Source organism: Channa argus, chromosome 8, assembly GCF_033026475.1.
Source record: "Channa argus isolate prfri chromosome 8, Channa argus male v1.0, whole genome shotgun sequence".
NCBI lineage: Eukaryota > Metazoa > Chordata > Actinopteri > Anabantiformes > Channidae > Channa > Channa argus.
The window spans coordinates 19,168,566-19,186,560 of NC_090204.1; the positions used below are offsets into that span (position 1 = coordinate 19,168,566).

Consider the following 17,995-nt stretch of genomic DNA (forward strand, 5'->3'; position numbering starts at 1 on the left):
TCTGAGTCAGTATCGTTTGGAATTTAGCCCATTAATTAACCAGCATCGATTTCAATAAATGTACGAGGGAAAATTAGAAATCCGCTGGTTTTATGCTCAAATGCGATATGATGGTTAGCAGTTTACACAGCATTTTGGATTTGGTCTTTTTGATCAAAGTAAAATTATAAATGTCATCTTGGGGTTTAGGAAAGTGCAATGGGTGTGTTGTTTTTTTTTTTAAACATTTTCAGACATTTTGTAAGCTGGGACCATAATTAACAGATTATTCACAATGAAAATATAGTTGCAAACCCTCTCGTCTAAATCCCAGCTGTAGTGATGGAATAAATTAAGGGACTAAATTAAGGAACTCACTCTTCAAAAGATCCAGACTTGAATTCTTCATTACACCAAATTATATATGAGGACAGATGTGGCAGTTTGTCATGACTTTCCTAAAGCAATCTGAAAAAGATCTTACTGAACAAATACTGAAAGTCCTATTCATGAATAGACATCATGCAAAAAGTTTCCCTTGTGCATCAGGGTTGAGGGACCTGCAACTTAAATGCTAACAGTACCAACGTATTGATATTTAGTATGCAGCATAAGCTGCCTCAATTTCTGGCTTGGAATATCGACAAAAAGCTGTATCTGCAGTGATCAGTGCAGGAAGAGAAGGAAACAAAAATTGTATTGTAGCAGTAAAATAAATTTAGTGTCTTTTCTTCATGAAGTATAATCTGCATTGCTTTGCCAATTGAAGTTATATTTATTTAGCTTGTAAGGTTGTTTTAACCCAAATATACAGCAGAGTTCATTTTTACCTTATTAAATTTTAGTTCAAAAGTGCTTTTCCCACTTTGCAGAAAGGAACATAACAAAGCTTAAAAGAAAAAGTAATTACAGAAAAAAAGCAAAGCCAGTGTCCAAGAACTAATAATACAGACAGTGCCATCCAAAAATACTGTCCCCCAAAAAAAGGGTCTTGTTTATTCCTGAAACGGAGCAAATCAATTCTCCGTTTGTCTCAGTTTTTAAAAACTTTGAACCCAAAACGGCTCATGATTAAATTGAGACCCTGCATAGCAGTCCACAATAAGGTGCAAGAGCCTGGATCGTACAGTGAGATCAGACAGCTGCGGGGAAGCGTCAGCTCAGGTGCTCATGGCAGCCACAGGATTTTTTTGGCACTGTTGGAAGTATTGCAAAATACAACTAACTGGGTGCTTGGGTGCCAAAACTCCTGAATGGCCTGAGTCAACAGCAGTTTTTGAGATAACGCTAGCATCTAGCTACAGGCATTCTTCTGTAGAACAGCAGGTAAGGTGTCGATGAGGAGCACGTTTTAGGAGAGCAGGCTCGCAGGAATTCCTCCTCCTCAAACACACGAACCTCCGAGTCATCAAAAAGCAGCCATTTGCCTTCAAATTCCAGGAGCTTGTTCAAAGCCTGCTGCTCTGTGGCCTCCACCCTGCTACAGGAAGCCATTGATGCCTCCTCTCCCGCCTCAGGCTCCTTTTTATCAGAATTGTGGATAGTTTTCCTTCCTGCAGATCCCTCTGTTGCTCCACTGATGGCTGCTTTATCTGTGTGTTTGTTGCTGCTGTTGGCAAATTCATAACTGGATAAACTTCTCTGGCCCCCCAAGAGTCCGACTCCACCACCCTCTGACAGCTTTTTCCCCCCAGGTTTGCTACTGGCCAACCTTGAACTCCTCTGTCCTCTTGCATTAACGTTGAAAGACACCTCTCCGTCATCGTAGTCCAGCATTTCGTCTTTTACCTGCGGTCCCTCTTTACCTTCCGTTTCCTCGTGCTGTTTTTCCGTCCCTTGTCTGTCCTCCAGCCAGAGTTTCACGTTTTTCAGCTCAGACATGCGGATGTAGGCGGTGTAGTGGCCGCTGCTGATCGTGACACCACTGTGCATGACCACAGCAAACAGCTGATAGTGTTGGCCTGCAGTGGACGAGGGACCCGTGCACCACTCCTCCAGAGACAAGGTCAAAGGTGTCTGCAAGGGAGTGTTTACCTTAGACAGACCTGCATATGGATCCAGTCTGAAGGGATAGGAAACAGTAATTACAAACAGGAATGAAGAACACAAATCCCCATACGGGCCAACTACCTTTTATTAGAGGCCCTGGAGGGATTAGGGGGCCTGCTGCTCAGTGGTAGAGCAATGGGGCTGGGATGCAGAAGGCCACGGGTTCGAATCCCACCCCACCAGGTGGGCCACACGTTCTGCTGTGGCGCAATGAAGAACACAAGTGTATCACGTCACCGACGCATGATTCTAGTAGATACTACTTTACAACAGACTTAATGGAAGCAAATATGGAGAAAATCCACTGTATTCATGTAATAATGCCTTCTAACAAAAACATAACAAATCCATTCACTGGAGCTTAGCATGTCTACCAACGTCAGTTACTAATTTTCAAAGTTATCTATGCTTTGGTTCATCACAGCCTCTTTATTGCAATAGACTATAATGCAGGAATCAGCTAATCCTTCCCGTCTCGTCTGCAGATGGTTCCAAATCCTGCTGGTAAGTTTTTTGTTAGCGCCAAGCACGTAAACCAGACCACATCCCCCCCCCCCCCCGTACTAAAGTCTCTTCACTGGCTTATGGTTCAGTACAGGATTGATTTTAAGGTTCATCACTCAATGGATCAGAATCCTCCAATCTCTCCAAACTTCTACATTATAGCACGCACCCTGAAAGAAGCTTAAAGGAGACGTGCCTTTGCTATAATGGCTTCTAAATTTTGAAACCGCTTATCGCTTCACATCGCAGCGGCACCATCTTTGCTGGCCTATAAGGGTATGACTTAAAACTATTTTTCCCCATTTGGCATTTAAATAATTCTGACTTTTCCTATGCCACTGTGTCTCCTTGATGTACTTATGTTTTTATTGTATTCTGTATAATTGTACAGCACTTTGGTCAAAATGTGTTGTTTTCAAATGTACTTTACTATGCAGCACTGAAAATGACATGGACAGTACGACAGTAAAAGGTTTGTTTTAGTCCACTCACTCCAAACTGTTGGCAGAGAAGCGCTTCAGATGAATGGTGATCACTTCGGGAGTCTTGTCGAACAGCAGACTTCTCTCTGCCTCTGTGTAATGATGGCAGGTCTCACAGAAGTACTTGTCCTCACCGACAATACGCTCCACTGACGCAAACTGGGCGATGGCCCATTTCAGAGTCTTCAGCTCTGGTTTAGGATCTGGAGAGACTGGAAAGAGTAAATATTATTGTTATGAGATTTCACATCTGTGGTTTGGAAGAAACATTGTGTACATGTTTTTGACATGACATTTTTGTAAATAAAATCTTCAAAATTAATTGATAAACATGGGGAAAAAAATAGTTCTCACCATCGGAGAGGTCATCTGGACTGCTGGGGTGGTCCTCGAGCACGGGAACGCTGATGTCCTGGAAATCCTCTCTCCTCTCTGTGAAGCTCTCGCACTCCAGGCAACGCGTCCTGAGAACTAGCTGGCCCTGGAACATACGCTCCATCAGGTCTAGGCCATCTGAACATGACATAAACCCAGGGACAAGTTATGAGTGATTTATATTTCATGTGTGTAATCACAATTTACACTAAAACAGGGTCACATTCTTTAGGGCAGAGGTGAAATCCCAGGGGTCTCGTCTGTCCTGTCTACCGTTCTGCTATCTTTGTGCTGTGTGGAGCCTGATGTTAAAGTGATTAAAAAAATAAAAACACTTTTTTTTTTGTTGTGCAGTAATTTTTCTTGCTTTGTGTCAGGCTGAGCAGACATTTTGCTACTTATTAGTTATTGAGATTCTCTCTACTTTTATTATTACACGTCTGTACCGCTTTGTCATCCAAACTGTCTTATTTGTGAAATAAGAAATAAATTCCATTCACGTACTTTATGAACCCTTTGGAAATCTAACATTTTTCCTTTCTAAAAACTCATACTTAAATGACTCCATCACTTCAGGCACTAATGTCATACCTTGATGTTTCATTGCCTTCTTTTCTTCAACCGTGCTCTCTGACGGCTGCTCCTTCTTGGTCTTCACATCACGGCTTGGTTCATCACTTTGTCTGTTCTCCTGTTCTGGTTGGTTTTGGTTCTTCACGGCCGAGGAGCTGATCTTCCCCACGCTGCGAAACTTGGAGAAGATGCTCGGCTGTTTCCCAGAAGGCCTGAGCCAGCTCAGCTTGTCTCGCTTCTTTCTTTTCCCGTCCGCCTCTTCACATTTCACCTCGTCACTCCTGCCTTTCCCCTCCTCACTCAGTTTCTCCCCCCCCTCCTGTTTTATTGCCTCCTTTCCGCTCTCATCTCTGGTGCTTTCCATTGCGAGGTCACTGGAGGACTTCCTTTTGGAGCGAGTAAAGGGTTTATTGCTACGGACACAGTCTTCCTCAACATCAGATTTCTTAGACTTCACAGATTTTGGCTTCTTCTTGGCATTTCCCGCCTCAGTGTCACTTTTCCTCTTACCACTGACTTGACTGTCCTCTGTGGGAGTTTCGGATTCAGTGAGAGAACTGCTAGGATCGGAAAGGTCGCCATTTTTCATTTTAACCTCCGTCACATCGTCATTGTCCCTCTCAAGCTCTTGCTCCTTCCTAATTGTGTCACAGGCGTCCTGGACATATCCCAAAATGCACTGCAGCACCTCCTGGGCATCATGCTGCAGATAGCCTTCATACATAGGGTTTAGTTGCCTGCAACACAAAAAACAGCTAACAATAAGTGGAAAGAAAAATATTTGGTGATTTAAAAGCTAATAAAGTTCCTACAATATTTTAGCTTTAAAAATAAACCGGTGCCACTCTTTTGACTTAGGGCTTGGACTTCAATGAGGGCATCAATGCATTCATTCAAATACTGTATGTTCTCGTCAATGCATTTTACAACACAGCTAGTTGCACCTGAAGAAGCCATTACCTGGAAATTCAACTTAACATCAACATTCATACACACAAGTTACTAAGTGGGTGTTTAATTACACACTTTATTATTAACATTTACACTACGTTTATTAAATAAATTGGGTTTTATAAAAAGGTTCAAAATTAGGGCTGCACCTAACAATTATTTTTTTTTGTCGACTTAGTTACTGGGTCGCCCGCTGGACAAAGACATAATCACCTAAGTATTGCACAATTGCACCAGTCTATCCTGAACAAACTGTTGTTAGAAAGCAGAAAACCTCCTGATTCCAATGATCTAAACCAATTAAAAGGTTGAAGGACCACACGAACAACACTTTCTTAAAATGTAACCAAAGCTCATACCATAAATCTTAGATTTTATGACGTTTGCAGGGTCACGGAGTTATTGAACCCTCAAATGCTTAACAGCCTACTCTCCGTACAAATCCAAAGAATAAAATAGTTCCAAACTTTAAGCCTAAAAACCCTCTTATCCAAAAGAAACAGCCTTAAAACCATCTTTCTTCACTGTTCAGTCATTGCTAACAATGCTTACTTTTCTGTGTTTGAAACAGCATGAAACAGCATAGCTCTGTCCTACAGTACTCGTTAGTTTGAGGATGAGTTATCTACCTCACCACTGAAGTCTTTCATTTACACAGCTATTTGGGTGATCACATCGTTACCTGAGCGTGTTTAGTATTTTACGAGGCGGTGTAGCGAGCTCTCCTTCACTGAAGCTGTCAGGGTTGAGCAGGAAGCTGGACTGCAGCTGCTCCACCGATGTGATCAGGCTGTTGAAGCTCCAAAGGAGCTCAATGTGACCAGGCAAGGACTCATCTGCACAGTCCAACTGCTGAGAAGGTGACAAGGAATAAAATACAAACCAGAAAAAGAAAAAAAAAAAGATATTAATTTTTTTTTATCTTTAATTTAATAACAAGAGGTCACATTGTTAACCAGCTACTGAAAGGAGAAGCATCATGGATTCATGCTCTAAACATAACTATGTAACTATGTGGCCTTAATAAAGTTTTGGATTTGAACCCATTTAAGTGATTTCATATCGATTCTGTTCTTATTTTACAGGGAATTTGTTCTAATACACAGAAAGCAGTAAATTCTCTCTGTTGCTGTTAAATATTTTCCTATTCCAGCTTGCACCTTAGATTGATGAGCACACAGCTGTGCACAGCATTAGTATCCCTTGATCAAAAATAAAACATCTTATAAATAAGCTGTTAGGAGACAATATCAAGCTTACTATTCATTATCAGTGATGGGTTTTGGATTGATGTTGGCTGTGATTTCTTTAGCTAATCTTTGCTAATATATGTTTGGTAACATAAGTTGCTTTACACCAACCTCTTCATTTTTATCAGTTTCTCCCTTCAGTTTGTCTTTCCATTTGGACAGGCTGTACAGTTTCTTAAGGCCCTCTCTGAGTCCTGGGCAGTAGTAAAGAACCTGCAGGAGTGATCAGACACAAATAAGGAGTCATTGGCAAATGAGGATTTATTGTCTCATGAAAGACCAACAAGCGATATTTTAAAACTGAGCAGGTAAATGACCAAGAGACATGACAGGAATGAGAGAAATAAATGGATGGACAGATTAACCACAAACAGAAACATTTAATGTAGCCTCTAAAAAGGAAACAATTGTTTTTTTTTCTCTCTCTCTCCACTATTTGAACCGGTTTTGCAGAGCTCATACAGGTGCCCGAGTGCGTGTCTCTACACCCAAACACAGTCCTTACAGGTACGCCAAAGTAAGACAATGAAATGGGAACACTAAACACTTAGCTCCACGTTTAGCTGTTCTGCATCAACCAAGGACGACACAGTGACCCACTCTGACAAACACGTACCTGTTCCTGTCTAGTGTTTGATGTTAATGTAATGTTAAGCAATATTCTTAGTGACACACACAGGAAAAGAAAGTTAATGCTGTGATAATGGTCAATAAGATATGTGGTTTGCAGCTGATTAAAGTTACCTTCTAATGTTCGTGTTTTTGTACAGAAACTCCATTTCATGATAATGGCACATACTTATGACACAATACTGATTGTTTACTTCTGCGACATTTAGACAGTTATTCTTTAACACTCCCAAGTGCAGGTGCATCTCAAAATAGAATATTGTCGAAAAGAGAACTTATTTCAGAAATTCAATTTAAAAAGTGAAACTCATATTTTAAATAGATTCGTTAATCACGGTGATATATTATATAAGCATTTATTTCTTTTAATTTTGACAATTATGGCTTACAGCTAATGATAACTCAAAATTCTGTATTTCAGAAAATTTGAATATTATTAAAAGGTTCAATGTTGCAGACTCTGTGTCACAGTGTAATCCACTAATTAACTCAACACATGCAACGTTTTCCAAAGCCTTTAAATGGTATCTCAGTCTGGTTCAGTAGGCTACACAATCATGGAAAAGACTGCTGACTTGACAGATGTCCAGAAGACTGTCATAGACACAATGACCCTCCACAAGGAGGGTAAGCCACAAAAAGATCGTTGCTAAAGAAGCTGGCTGTTCACAGATGCTACTTGCATGCCACAGCACACAGACATTTCCACGACATCGGTTACAACTGTCACATCCCTTCTGTCAAGCCACTCCTGGACCAGAGTCAACACCAGCTCTGTGGTCCGAAGTCCTATCATCAGATAAAAGTACATCTTGCATTTCATTTGAAAATCAAGTTCGCAGTGTCTGGAGGAAGAGTGGAGAGGCACCGAGTCCAAGTTGCTTGAGGTCCAGTGTGAAGTTTTCTACAGTCTGTGATAATTTGGGGAGCAATGTGATCTGCTGGTGTTGGTCCACCGTGTTTTTTCAAGTCCGAAGTCAGTGCAGCCGTCTACTAGGAAACTCTAGAGCACTTCATGCTTCCCTCTGCTGACATGAAATGTTAATTCCATTTTCCAGCAAGACTTGCCACGCTGCCGAAAGCATTAATACCTGGTTTAATGACCTTGGTATCACTGTGCTTGATTGGCCAGCAAACTCGCCTGACCTAAACCCATAGATTCTCTACGGGGTATTGTCGAGAGGATGAGGAGAAACGCCAAACCCAACAATGCGGACGAGCTGAAGGACGGCATCAAAGCAACCTGGGCTGATCGCCTCCATGCCACGTCACATTGATGCAGTAATTCATGCAAAAGGAGCCCTGACCAAGTACTGAGACCGTATACTGTATATGGACATATTTTACAGCCAACATTCTTGTATTAAAATCCCTTGTAATAAAAATGACTAAAATAAATTCACTTTTATTTATGGAGATGCACCTGTATGTTACAATGCATTGACACCAGATTGTATTTAATGCTACATGTTTATTCTGACTCTGGAAATGACCTACCTGTAAGACACTGTTTAAATAGCAGGTGTTGCCAAGATTGTTGAACCCCACAAATGGCACCAAGTTCTCTCTTTTCTCACACGTCAGGAGAAGACCAGGTGATGCTGGACATGGAGAGGGACCAGGGACCACCTGATCACAGCCACTGAATAGTGGAAAAGAAAACTGTTTTAAATGAAAATGCCAAATAAAGTTTAAAAATATATATATCTTTAGTTCAAGTTATTTATTGATTGATTATCAGTGCCAATCATTTTTCACTTCATTAAGATATCAAACATTTCACATTTATTATTATTGACCGAAATGCCTTGAAGCATTTATTTTTTGCACTTATTGAAAAGACAAAACACAGGATATGAAACAAAAAAGCATATACAAATGATTATAAATATAATAGGATAAGTTTGTATGACTTTATCAAGTCCTTGCAAACTGTGAGGTTGCCACAAAAATGTGTGGTCATAATATCATAGTGTAGAGTGTAAAGTCCTGGGTTCAAAACATTATTTAAGTTCAAAAGTATTAGCTCAAAAATACTTGTTTGTAAAACTGTTTTCTAAATGTTTGTAAGTAAATTAACTCATTTTGCAGTAATGAAAAAAATTATATTACATTAATTACTCGTGCATTATAGTGTTCATCACTTGAATGCTGCCATCAATGTTTAGGAATTTATTTGGAAAACTATATACCATGTTTTGATGATCATACGTTTTGAATCCTATACTACAATATGTACTGTAGAATCTATTAAATAGTATCTCTGAAATGCAGTGAAGTAGCAGAGAATGGAAACACTTTGTATGAACCTAAATGACTGAAACACTGAAAGCACACACGCACACACATACACACACCTTCCCTCAGGCTCCACTGGTTCCGCCGTTTTTGGCTCATCGGTTTGAGGTTCAGAGAAATCCAGAGCCCGTTTAGCTTCTTTCTTCTGGAAGAACTTCAGAGACAGTTTGCTCTTCTTGATGGGGCTCCCTAGCGCCGCCACAACATTTTCGCCCTGCAGACCTGGCATCTTTTTCCTCTTTTCTTTTTTTTTTCCTGCACCTTGCCGGGTTTATTTTTTTTTTCTCCCCTCGTTCCTTTTCTACGGAGACGCAGCAGCGCAACTCACTGGCAAAAAAAGGAAAGACAATTGTAATTTCAGTGGGCGCCATCAAGTTCAACGAGGACGAAAGTAACTGCGCACTTAGTTAATGCTCGGCAGAACTGTTCTTACAATTAAAAAAAGCTGGATTTAACGAAAGTCGTAGCTCTGCATTACAAAGTCTAAGCTAGTTATCGACTGAACAACGCATTATATAACATGTTAGCTAGCTAGCGCTAACTTACTGTTGGCACTCTTGGTTTTCCTCGACATTTCAAACATAACAACTTACTCCACCGGTCGTTGTCTCTTTATCCTTAGGAGATATCTGCAACCTAGCGCCGACAATCGGTGCAGAATAACGTGCTGCTTCTGAGCACTTTACGGATCGCACAACGACAAACTGGGTCAAAACGGTGCGGTGAAGAAGTGGGAGGAGAAAACGCGCAGCACAGTGCACTTACAGAAAATAACATTTCAAAATCACCGCGCTGTTTTTAACATTACCTGATTGAGTCATCGCAGATTAAAGTTGAATCCTTTTTACGAAATATGCCGCCGTGGTGTCATTTAAGGAGTGTTTGACAATTCAGACGGTGCAGCAGAAGTTGGCGCTTTTTCCTGTCAGAAGACCCACTGGCAGCTGCACTGCCGGTTAAACACCGGCAAGAAAACAACACATCAGGCACAAATGTCCTAACAACGGTCACCCCTGACGTGAAAACTATTTCACAACCCTACATCAAATGTTTAAATGTTTGTAGACTTTTGTAAAATTATTACACAAGAGCGATTTACACCCGAAATCTCAGGCTTAGATTAAGACATCTATTATACTTAGGCCCCTTTTGCTTGTTTCGGACGCCATTTTGTAGTTCTTACTAGTAGTTTATTACGCATTCCTTCAAATTAAATGTGAATTAGTATTTGGTTGGAAGTGAATCCATGTCAAGATCTCTAATTAGACTTACTGGAAAGTCAAAGGAGATCGTACATTTTTTTAAGCGAGCGAGTCGTAGTTTTGCTCATAAGCGATACCGCTGTATTTTAAATACTAATTAATACTACTTAAGTGGGATTCGCTTGAAACCCATTTTTATATGGCTGTGCAGCAAGTTTCATTTCGGCAAAGATAATTAACACTAATATAAGTCTATGGTAGAATATACGTTCAATTTATATATTCTTGCACTTCACGGGGTTTTCACCTTTTATTTTGAAGATGTAAACGGAAGTAGTAGTATGTCGGTAAAAGTGGATTTTGTGGAAGTGCACCTAAACAGAACATATTTTTTCAGAAGAGGCATTTTGCCACTTTTGTTTTGTATAATGTGTTTTTTTGTTTGTTTGTTTGTTTGTTTGTTTGTTTGTTTGTTTGTTTGTTTGTTTGTTTGTTTGTTTGTTTTACAAAAATAAAAATCAGCTCGTCGTTGTTTGCTACCAGCAGTGCTCTCCTTTTACCGACAGGGGGAAACATTGTCCATAGAAACAAGCTGGACCGTCCAGCACCCTCATTCCCACCTTCACTTGAGCATCCTCATCTGACAGTCAGGCTTTTCTCACACGGTTGTAACGGTAAGATACTATTTACGTTTTCTCTGCCTTTTGCTTGAAAAACGAAATAAGCCCAAATCAGCTTATCGCGATAGTGTCCCGTTAAATGCCTGTTTCAGCTCATGCGTGTCAGTTGTAGTCTTTTGGTTTTAATAAGGCTATAGAGTGGTGTTGCTGTATTACTGCTGGCGTGCGTTTTTACGATACGCGTAGGATAGCTGCACCTGAATGCAGCACAAAACCATGACAAAACAGGTGTGTCGTTTCTTTCCTGCATGCAACCAAGTAAAGCTTTTTACCAATACAACAGTGTACGGTTCAGTCGGATGCTGCTGATGCTGCTGCTGCTGGTGGTGCTGCTGCAGAGTGCTGCTTGGTCAGCAGCTAAAATGTATTGACGGAGCGACCTGCTTCTGCTTCCCGAATCCAGTCATGTCTCCTGGCTTGGCGATCAAGTGATACTGCAGTAAAGGATGCTGATATAGTTTGGTAGTGGATGGCAGTAGTTTGGAGGTGCAGGACTTTCCGTGGGGCTGTGGGTGGTGGTGATTGATGATGGAGTAACTGAATGCCACCACCATCGCCATCCCACAGAGTAGCTTATTTGTTAAGTCTTCAGTTTTGTGTTGGCTTTGTCAGTGAGTTTCTTCACTAAATGAAGTGTTGCAGAATGTCATGTCCACGTGCTTTATTCTATACGTAAAATGGTTGGAAGGGGGGCACTTGCCAAGCCCCAAATTTCAATGGCATCGCCAGTTGAGGATGCCAATGACAGGCCCCCCCCCCTCCCCACTTGAGTGAGAAGGTGGTACCTGCTATACTCAACAAGAGGAGAACTCTGAGTTGAACTAAGTAAATATCATTACAATAAATTACAATTCATTTTAATATACCTTTAAGCTACATTCATTTATTTTATCACATTAGAATTGGCAATCAGAAACTAAGACTTTTTAAAAATATGATATTAAAACCTTTTGAAGCATTTTCCACATACGCCACGGTGTTGTGAGCAGCCAGTCTCACCACCTCAGTAAAACAATTTTAGATGTGCTCCCGGTGGGAAGCAGTTATGCTGTATCACTCCATCTATAATCTAACTAGGATATGCATTATAGAGGAGGATTAGGATATTTTTTCTTCTTCCCTCATCACCTCCTGATAACACCATTTTCTCAAGGGAAGCCAAGTAATGTGAACAAGGCAGAGCTTGCCACTCATGTCCTTGGACACACTACACTCCTGAAATGAAAACACAGCCTTGTTTTTGGTTGGCCATTACATTATACGCCGGATGCACCAGGACTGTCCTATACCGAACGAGGTCACTGGACAGATTTGAGCTATGAAACGGTGAAAAGAAATGTGCCCTCTCTCAAAAATTGATTCCTATATTTATTGGAGACATTTTCCCTGTTTAGAAGACATGAAACTGCTAATATAGTGAAAATACAGTCGTTTATAATGTATTTCACAAACCAGCTCAATTGTGAACACAAACGAGTTAGACACATTACCACTTCTAGGCAGATCCAACAGTAATTTAACCTTGGGCCTGTGGTGGTAATGGGGACTATTCTCCATGCACAGAGCGGGGGACTTGGCCTTTATCAAGGCAAGCTTTGTCTCAGGAGTCAGCAGAGGTGGGTGGTGTGGCAGCTCAAACCCTTGGGCCATGACGTGAAGCACACCCCTCCTGCCACTGCCCACCTTCTCTCCCAGGAGGGCAACACTGGAGGGAAAATGAAGGCATGTTGAGCGACAGGCAATGGTGCACTCCAAGAATGAGAAGCACGTCTTGCAGTCTGCGAAAGTTTACCTCCCACCAACAAAGCCCTCTGCACGCAGTGTCTTTCCCCCATGTTTGCCTCTTGCTTTCCCACTGTGTATAATGACAATAATGAAAGCACTTGTTCCTGCAGGTATCCACGTACACAGACGTAGCCCACATGCATTCCAATGCATACATCCTACCTTTTGTGTCATTACATCTTGGTAAATATGCGCTTGTGCTTATTTGCTCATAGTGTTAGATAAGGAAATTGATGTCAGAACAGCAGGAAGTTGGATGTAAAGAACTAATCTGGCTTTGTCCAAGGGTTCGAAAATGCTTCTAATAGCACTTTATAAACTCTTTAATCAACACATTATATCTTGGCTTTTTCTAAGGCTTTTTCTTTGAGTTTCCTCAATTTCCTCGGTAAGCTTGGCTCAGGGCTAAGAAATAGCCTAATGCATAACTTCCTGGAAAACAGCTTTTTTATTTTATTTTTTTTGCTATTACACTGTAGCTCATTAGCAAAGGTCACAATATGCAGAACTTGTAACTTTTAACAGTTTTTCCCAGTGTAAAACTGAAGGGTAATTTCAAGAAGATGTTTTAAGTTCATAAATAACTTTAAAGAGTTAACTGATTTAAAAATGTAATTAATTCAAATAACATTAGGCCATGTCTATGCGGGACCCCCCCCCCCCCCAAAAAAAAATCACAGGTTATAAAACCAGTGTGGACAGGAGAGAGCTTTTTCTATCTTTGGTTGTTTTATTTACCTGGAAAGAAACAGCAGACATCTGCCAAACACACACTTCATTGGAGAGAGTAGTTTGTGTGTGTGTGTGTGTGTGTGTGTGTGTGTGTGTCAATAAAAGATCGTTAATGAGATCATTGTTGTGCGATGTGCATTTCCTGACATGCATCAGATTAGATCTCATGCTGCACACAGGACTTTCTCTCTCTCTGCATACTTTGGAGTATTTGAGCGACTCCCATGCGATGCATGCTGAGGAGGTGGGTGTATCCAGCTCCAGCCCGGCCGCTCTGATGTTAGGAAGCAGCAACTCTTCCATCCCACTCAGTCTGCTCTCTTCTCTCGGTGCTCTCCTGTTTCAGCCAGTCTGTCTGCCCTCTAGCGTAGTACTCCTCTCGCATTCACGGGTATTCATCACCATCTCGGATACATTTACACAAACCCACACAGGTAGACAGAATATTGTCCCGGTGGACTGAAGAGTTTGTTTTTGGCTGTTAGATACAGATTTATCTGGATCTGTAGTGGGGCTGTTGAAGCTGAAGTTTTGTTCTCCACTGCATTTTTAGTCCCAGAGGACTCTACATAGCTGCAGAGGTAAGGGAAGGATCGATGCAATCTACATTTTTTATATATCTTTATATAGATTTTACTCTGTCACTCCTCATTTTTCCTTTGTTATCCTCTTCAGTCTTTTCTCAAGGCATCTCCTGTCAAATGTATATACTCTTTTTTTTGTATTTTACTTTTTCCTTAGCACTATTTTCTTCTCTGTTTTGCATTTTTGTCCCCCCTGTCTCAGCAAAGCCCATACTTTTAAGATTCTTCATCAACTTAGCGCTTTGTGCAGATTTTTTTTAAATTTAATTTAATTTTTTTGGACGGGAACTTTGGGATCTTCAGCATCTGTTTTATCAGATGCTGCAAGCCAGGTTGACATATGCATATTTGTGCATATATGTACAAACATCGTTGCAATTTTATTTCTTATGTTTTTGTTTCTTACCCTTATATTTAATGTTGCTCATGTGTAAACTGGTTGATTCCTTTTCTGAAGCATTTCATCAGCTCGGCAAGATTTCAGTAAAATTCCCAACTTGCCTGACTAATGTCTTTCAGCTGCAGCCTAACACGTGCACATACGCTTACAGTTACAACACACTCTCAACAGGCAGAGGGTGGATTACAGAAGGAAAAGAGAGGGATGTCTGTTGTTTGGAGCGATCTTATGTGCAGCTTTTGCATGGTTGATTCTCAGCAATCTGCATTAGCATGTGCATCTTTACTTTGCTTGCTACTCCTCCTTTTCTACATCTCTCTCCTTGATGCATAACATCCCTGTCTCGCTGTCTCTATGTTCTTTTACGTTCTGCATGTATCCTCGGTTAGTCTTGGTCACTGCTCTGCCTGCCTGCCACAGAGCATTGGCCATGGTTGGTTGGCCAGCTGCGGCTACACAACATTAAAAAGGCAAAGCTATTTTCTTACATGGGGTTTGTTTGCAGGGTGACACATTTGTGTATGTGTCCTGTATGCTGGTGTTATATGACATTAAGAACTGGAAATCTACGCTCAGGTTAAAGGCCACATTGTTATTAACACATACACACACAATGTTTTTACAGTGTGTGTTTATGTTTCTGTGTGTGTGTGTGTGTGTGTGTGTGTGTGCGTGTGTTTGTGAGTGTGATTTCCCTGGAGGTGCAGCGAGGTGAGTCATACCAGCTCGCATGCTGGTGGCTTTTAGAGACATTCACTGTAACGATGCCATGATGTGTGATTTGCAAATTGACACTGTCTGATATAATGGTGTATCTGTGAAATGTCAACTTTTCAGGAAATAAAAACAAGCAAAACTGCCTTTTTTTAAAGCTCGACATCCATTGGATTCTCAGGATATCTAGTGTGTTCTTGGAAAGTTTGAAAGCCAGAGTTTCCTAGATTTTGTTTCAGCATTCAGAGCAGCTTCTAAACCATTGATATGAGCTGAAATGTTCCCACAATTATCCAATAACACTCAGCACTCACTCAAATTAAAGGCGGTAGTGTTTTTACTGCAAGTAATGGCAGTGTATGTTGGTTTTATGAAGGGGTATGAGCTGTGAAATGACACAAATTTAGCAGCAAAAAGCGCATCTGGGGGAAAAAAAAACTGTGTTTTGCTTTACTTTTGCATGTACACTCTGCAGTAGGAATGCCAAGGTATAAGTACAAGCATCCATGCCTGATTTCATGACAAATTTTAAAAAACGTTTCTGATACACTGCATTTTGGTGTAAATCTATCATCAATCAACCAACCGTTCATTCAATCAATCAAATTAAGTTTATATAGCATATTGCTCTTGTGCAATTTAGGGATGATTGAGCTTGAAAATGTCAAAACTGTAATTCATCCAGTTCTTTGGTAGTTTTTAATCACATATGTGGAGACCTGGAAGGCATAAAAGCCTTGCATCATGGTGTTTGCCATTGGACGTTACATCCAACTTCATCATAGGCCTGATCATTTTTTTTTTTTATCTGTGCTAAGCAACTCATATCAACTATAGAAAAAAAGATATGGACACAGACTTTAAGGCTGAAGCACTTGCGATTCATACACAGCACCCACAGCAGTATTTCAGCCACCATGAACAGTGAACTCTCTGCCAGAGCCCCACTTTGGCGATGTCTAATTATATGAGTCCCTCTTCTTTCTCTGACACCAGGACAAAACAGCTACATGCATTTTTAATGTGGATGGACCAAAGTAGGACGGAGTCCTATAACCTATCAGAAGATCAAAAAAATACCCTGCTTTTTTTTTTCTTCTTTTATGTGTCTTAAAAAACATGGTTGTTAGCAACTAGCTAAATGAGACTACAGGGGTTGTTGGGAACATTAAATGTCATCATGCGGACCACAGAGTCTCCTCACAGCCTTTTAACTTTATAAATCACAATATCTAGCTGTAGCCTCTCAGGCCACTTTAAGAAGAAAGTCCGTAAGGGCTGTAAGTAATAGATTACTTTCATTAAGTTTAATTTACTCTTATTATTTTCTCCTTTCATTGTTCAGTTTGTAAAGAGAAAGAAAATCAGAAAGTGTTGACCATTCACACTCACATTCACACCTACGGGCAATTGATTCTCATCAATTAACGTGACATGGATATCTTTGGACTCTTTTTTTAAAAAGTCAATACTCATGTAAAGTACCTCAAACGTAAGTACAGTAGTCTACTTGTAAATCAATATATTCTGGCGCTCGTCACAGGTAGATTTACTGAAGGGAGTGTATGGAACACTCATAACAAACAACTAAGTGACAAGTGGCAGTTGAAAGCTTCGTTTCGCTCTCCAGTTGGACAGAACAGAAGTATGTGATGTTAAATGAAAACTACGACTTGGTCTCAGTTTTGTTTAGCGTTAATGTGTGAATGTTACCATGCTGACATGTTGTTCCAAGCAGATGAAGTTGACATGTGTGCCAGCTGAACATCATTGTCAGCGTGAATAAGTTGGCAGGATGAAGTCAGCATTTAGCCTAAAGCATCTCTGATCACATTAATTACAGAAAAACTGACGATAAATAACATTTTAAACAAAATGAGTCCAGCGGGGACCTGTAGTGGGAACTCGATCATTAGAGACCTAGCTTTAGGTAGAACGGTATAACACGGGATTTGCAGCTTAATCCGATGTATTGTGTATTCAAGCGCAGAAAGAGGCGAACACACTCACATGCCCAGTGCCCCCCCAGAATCTGTTGCCACTCCAGTGAGCATCTTGGGTTGGCTGCTCTTTTACAGAGAAAAGCCCAGAACAATCGCGTCACACTGAGAAATTAACATTGTATGTTTTTCTTTCCTCATCGTCACCATGGCCACACACATCAACAGTGAATAAACATACCCTTCTTCACTCACTTCCTTTGAGTTTATGTGATGGTCACAGTGATATTTATTCTTATTTATTATTAATCAAATTAGATGGTTGTCAGCTGGGAAATGACTCAGACATGGCAAATCACATGATTCCTTCACACAAACATTGTAGTGATGTGTGTGCCTGATTTGACAGTGCGTTGCAGGCTGTTTTCTCACTGAGTGAAAGATGGAAGTGATGTGCATAGTGTGTGTGTGCGTGTGCATGGTGTGTGTGTGTGCTTGTACTGTATGGGAGTGCGAGGTTGGCTGGTGCCAGTCCATGCCAGACTGTGCTCTGTCTTCGCTGGCCAAGAGCCTGATGCTCCCATGTGGTTCGTATTCGCTAGGATTTGACATCCACCGATTCCTCCTGAGGCTTCTCTGAACTTGTACCTTGGTGTGTGTGTGTGTTCGTGCTAGCGTGTCATACTAAGTTGATTGCCGATAGGAATAAAGATGTTCAGTTTAGTCAAACCAAAGACAAAAACACAAAGCTGGAAAAATAACTGAGGTGTGCATGTGTTTTTAAAAAGCAAGTGTGCTTGAGGACGAGCCATGTAGGGCAACACTAAGTTGGATTTATTAATGTTTTATCTCCATAGTATTTCTAGT

The 17,995-nt window shown here is 40.8% G+C and overlaps 2 protein-coding genes across 8 annotated transcripts in view; one reads left to right on the forward strand and one right to left on the reverse strand.

Annotated features, from left to right (window-relative positions):
* Window positions 1-207: 207 nt before the first annotated feature.
* usp1 (ubiquitin specific peptidase 1) lies at window positions 208-10,052 on the reverse strand. Of its 2 annotated transcripts, none has more exons than XM_067514342.1 (9): window positions 9,900-10,052; window positions 9,151-9,418; window positions 8,291-8,435; window positions 6,275-6,376; window positions 5,596-5,762; window positions 3,981-4,699; window positions 3,369-3,527; window positions 3,025-3,226; window positions 208-2,041 (listed from the first exon to the last, which is right to left on the reverse strand). In XM_067514342.1, exons 2-9 carry the CDS (start codon window positions 9,318-9,320, stop codon window positions 1,267-1,269), a joined length of 2,439 nt encoding a protein of 812 aa, XP_067370443.1. In that variant the 5' UTR covers window positions 9,321-9,418; window positions 9,900-10,052; the 3' UTR covers window positions 208-1,266. The 2 variants fall into 2 exon arrangements, with proteins under 2 accessions (XP_067370443.1, XP_067370441.1); XM_067514340.1 differs by having other exon boundaries at window positions 5,596-5,765.
* An 834-nt stretch (window positions 10,053-10,886) lies between these two features.
* kank4 (KN motif and ankyrin repeat domains 4) overlaps window positions 10,887-17,995 on the forward strand; it is a 65,783-nt gene continuing 58,674 nt past the window's right edge. For 4 of the 6 annotated variants that reach the window (XR_010915017.1, XM_067513263.1, XM_067513262.1 and 1 more), the window contains exon 1: window positions 13,784-14,071. The gene's annotated coding sequence lies outside the window, so the exon portion shown is untranslated. Of the gene's footprint in view, window positions 10,968-13,783; window positions 14,072-17,995 lie in introns of those variants that run through there. The other 2 variants (XM_067513264.1, XM_067513265.1) reach the window with 2 other exon arrangements.

Coding starts and splice junctions, on each gene's coding strand:
- usp1 (XM_067514340.1), bottom strand. CDS start 9,320: ATGCCAGGTCTGCAGGGCGAAAATGTTGTGGCGGCGCTAGGGAGCCCC. Junction 4,700..5,595: donor AAAATACTAAACACGCTCAG/GTAACGATGTGA, acceptor TTTGTGTTGCAG/GCAACTAAACCCTATGTATG. Junction 2,042..3,024: donor TTCTCTGCCAACAGTTTGGA/GTGAGTGGACTA, acceptor CTATCCCTTCAG/ACTGGATCCATATGCAGGTC.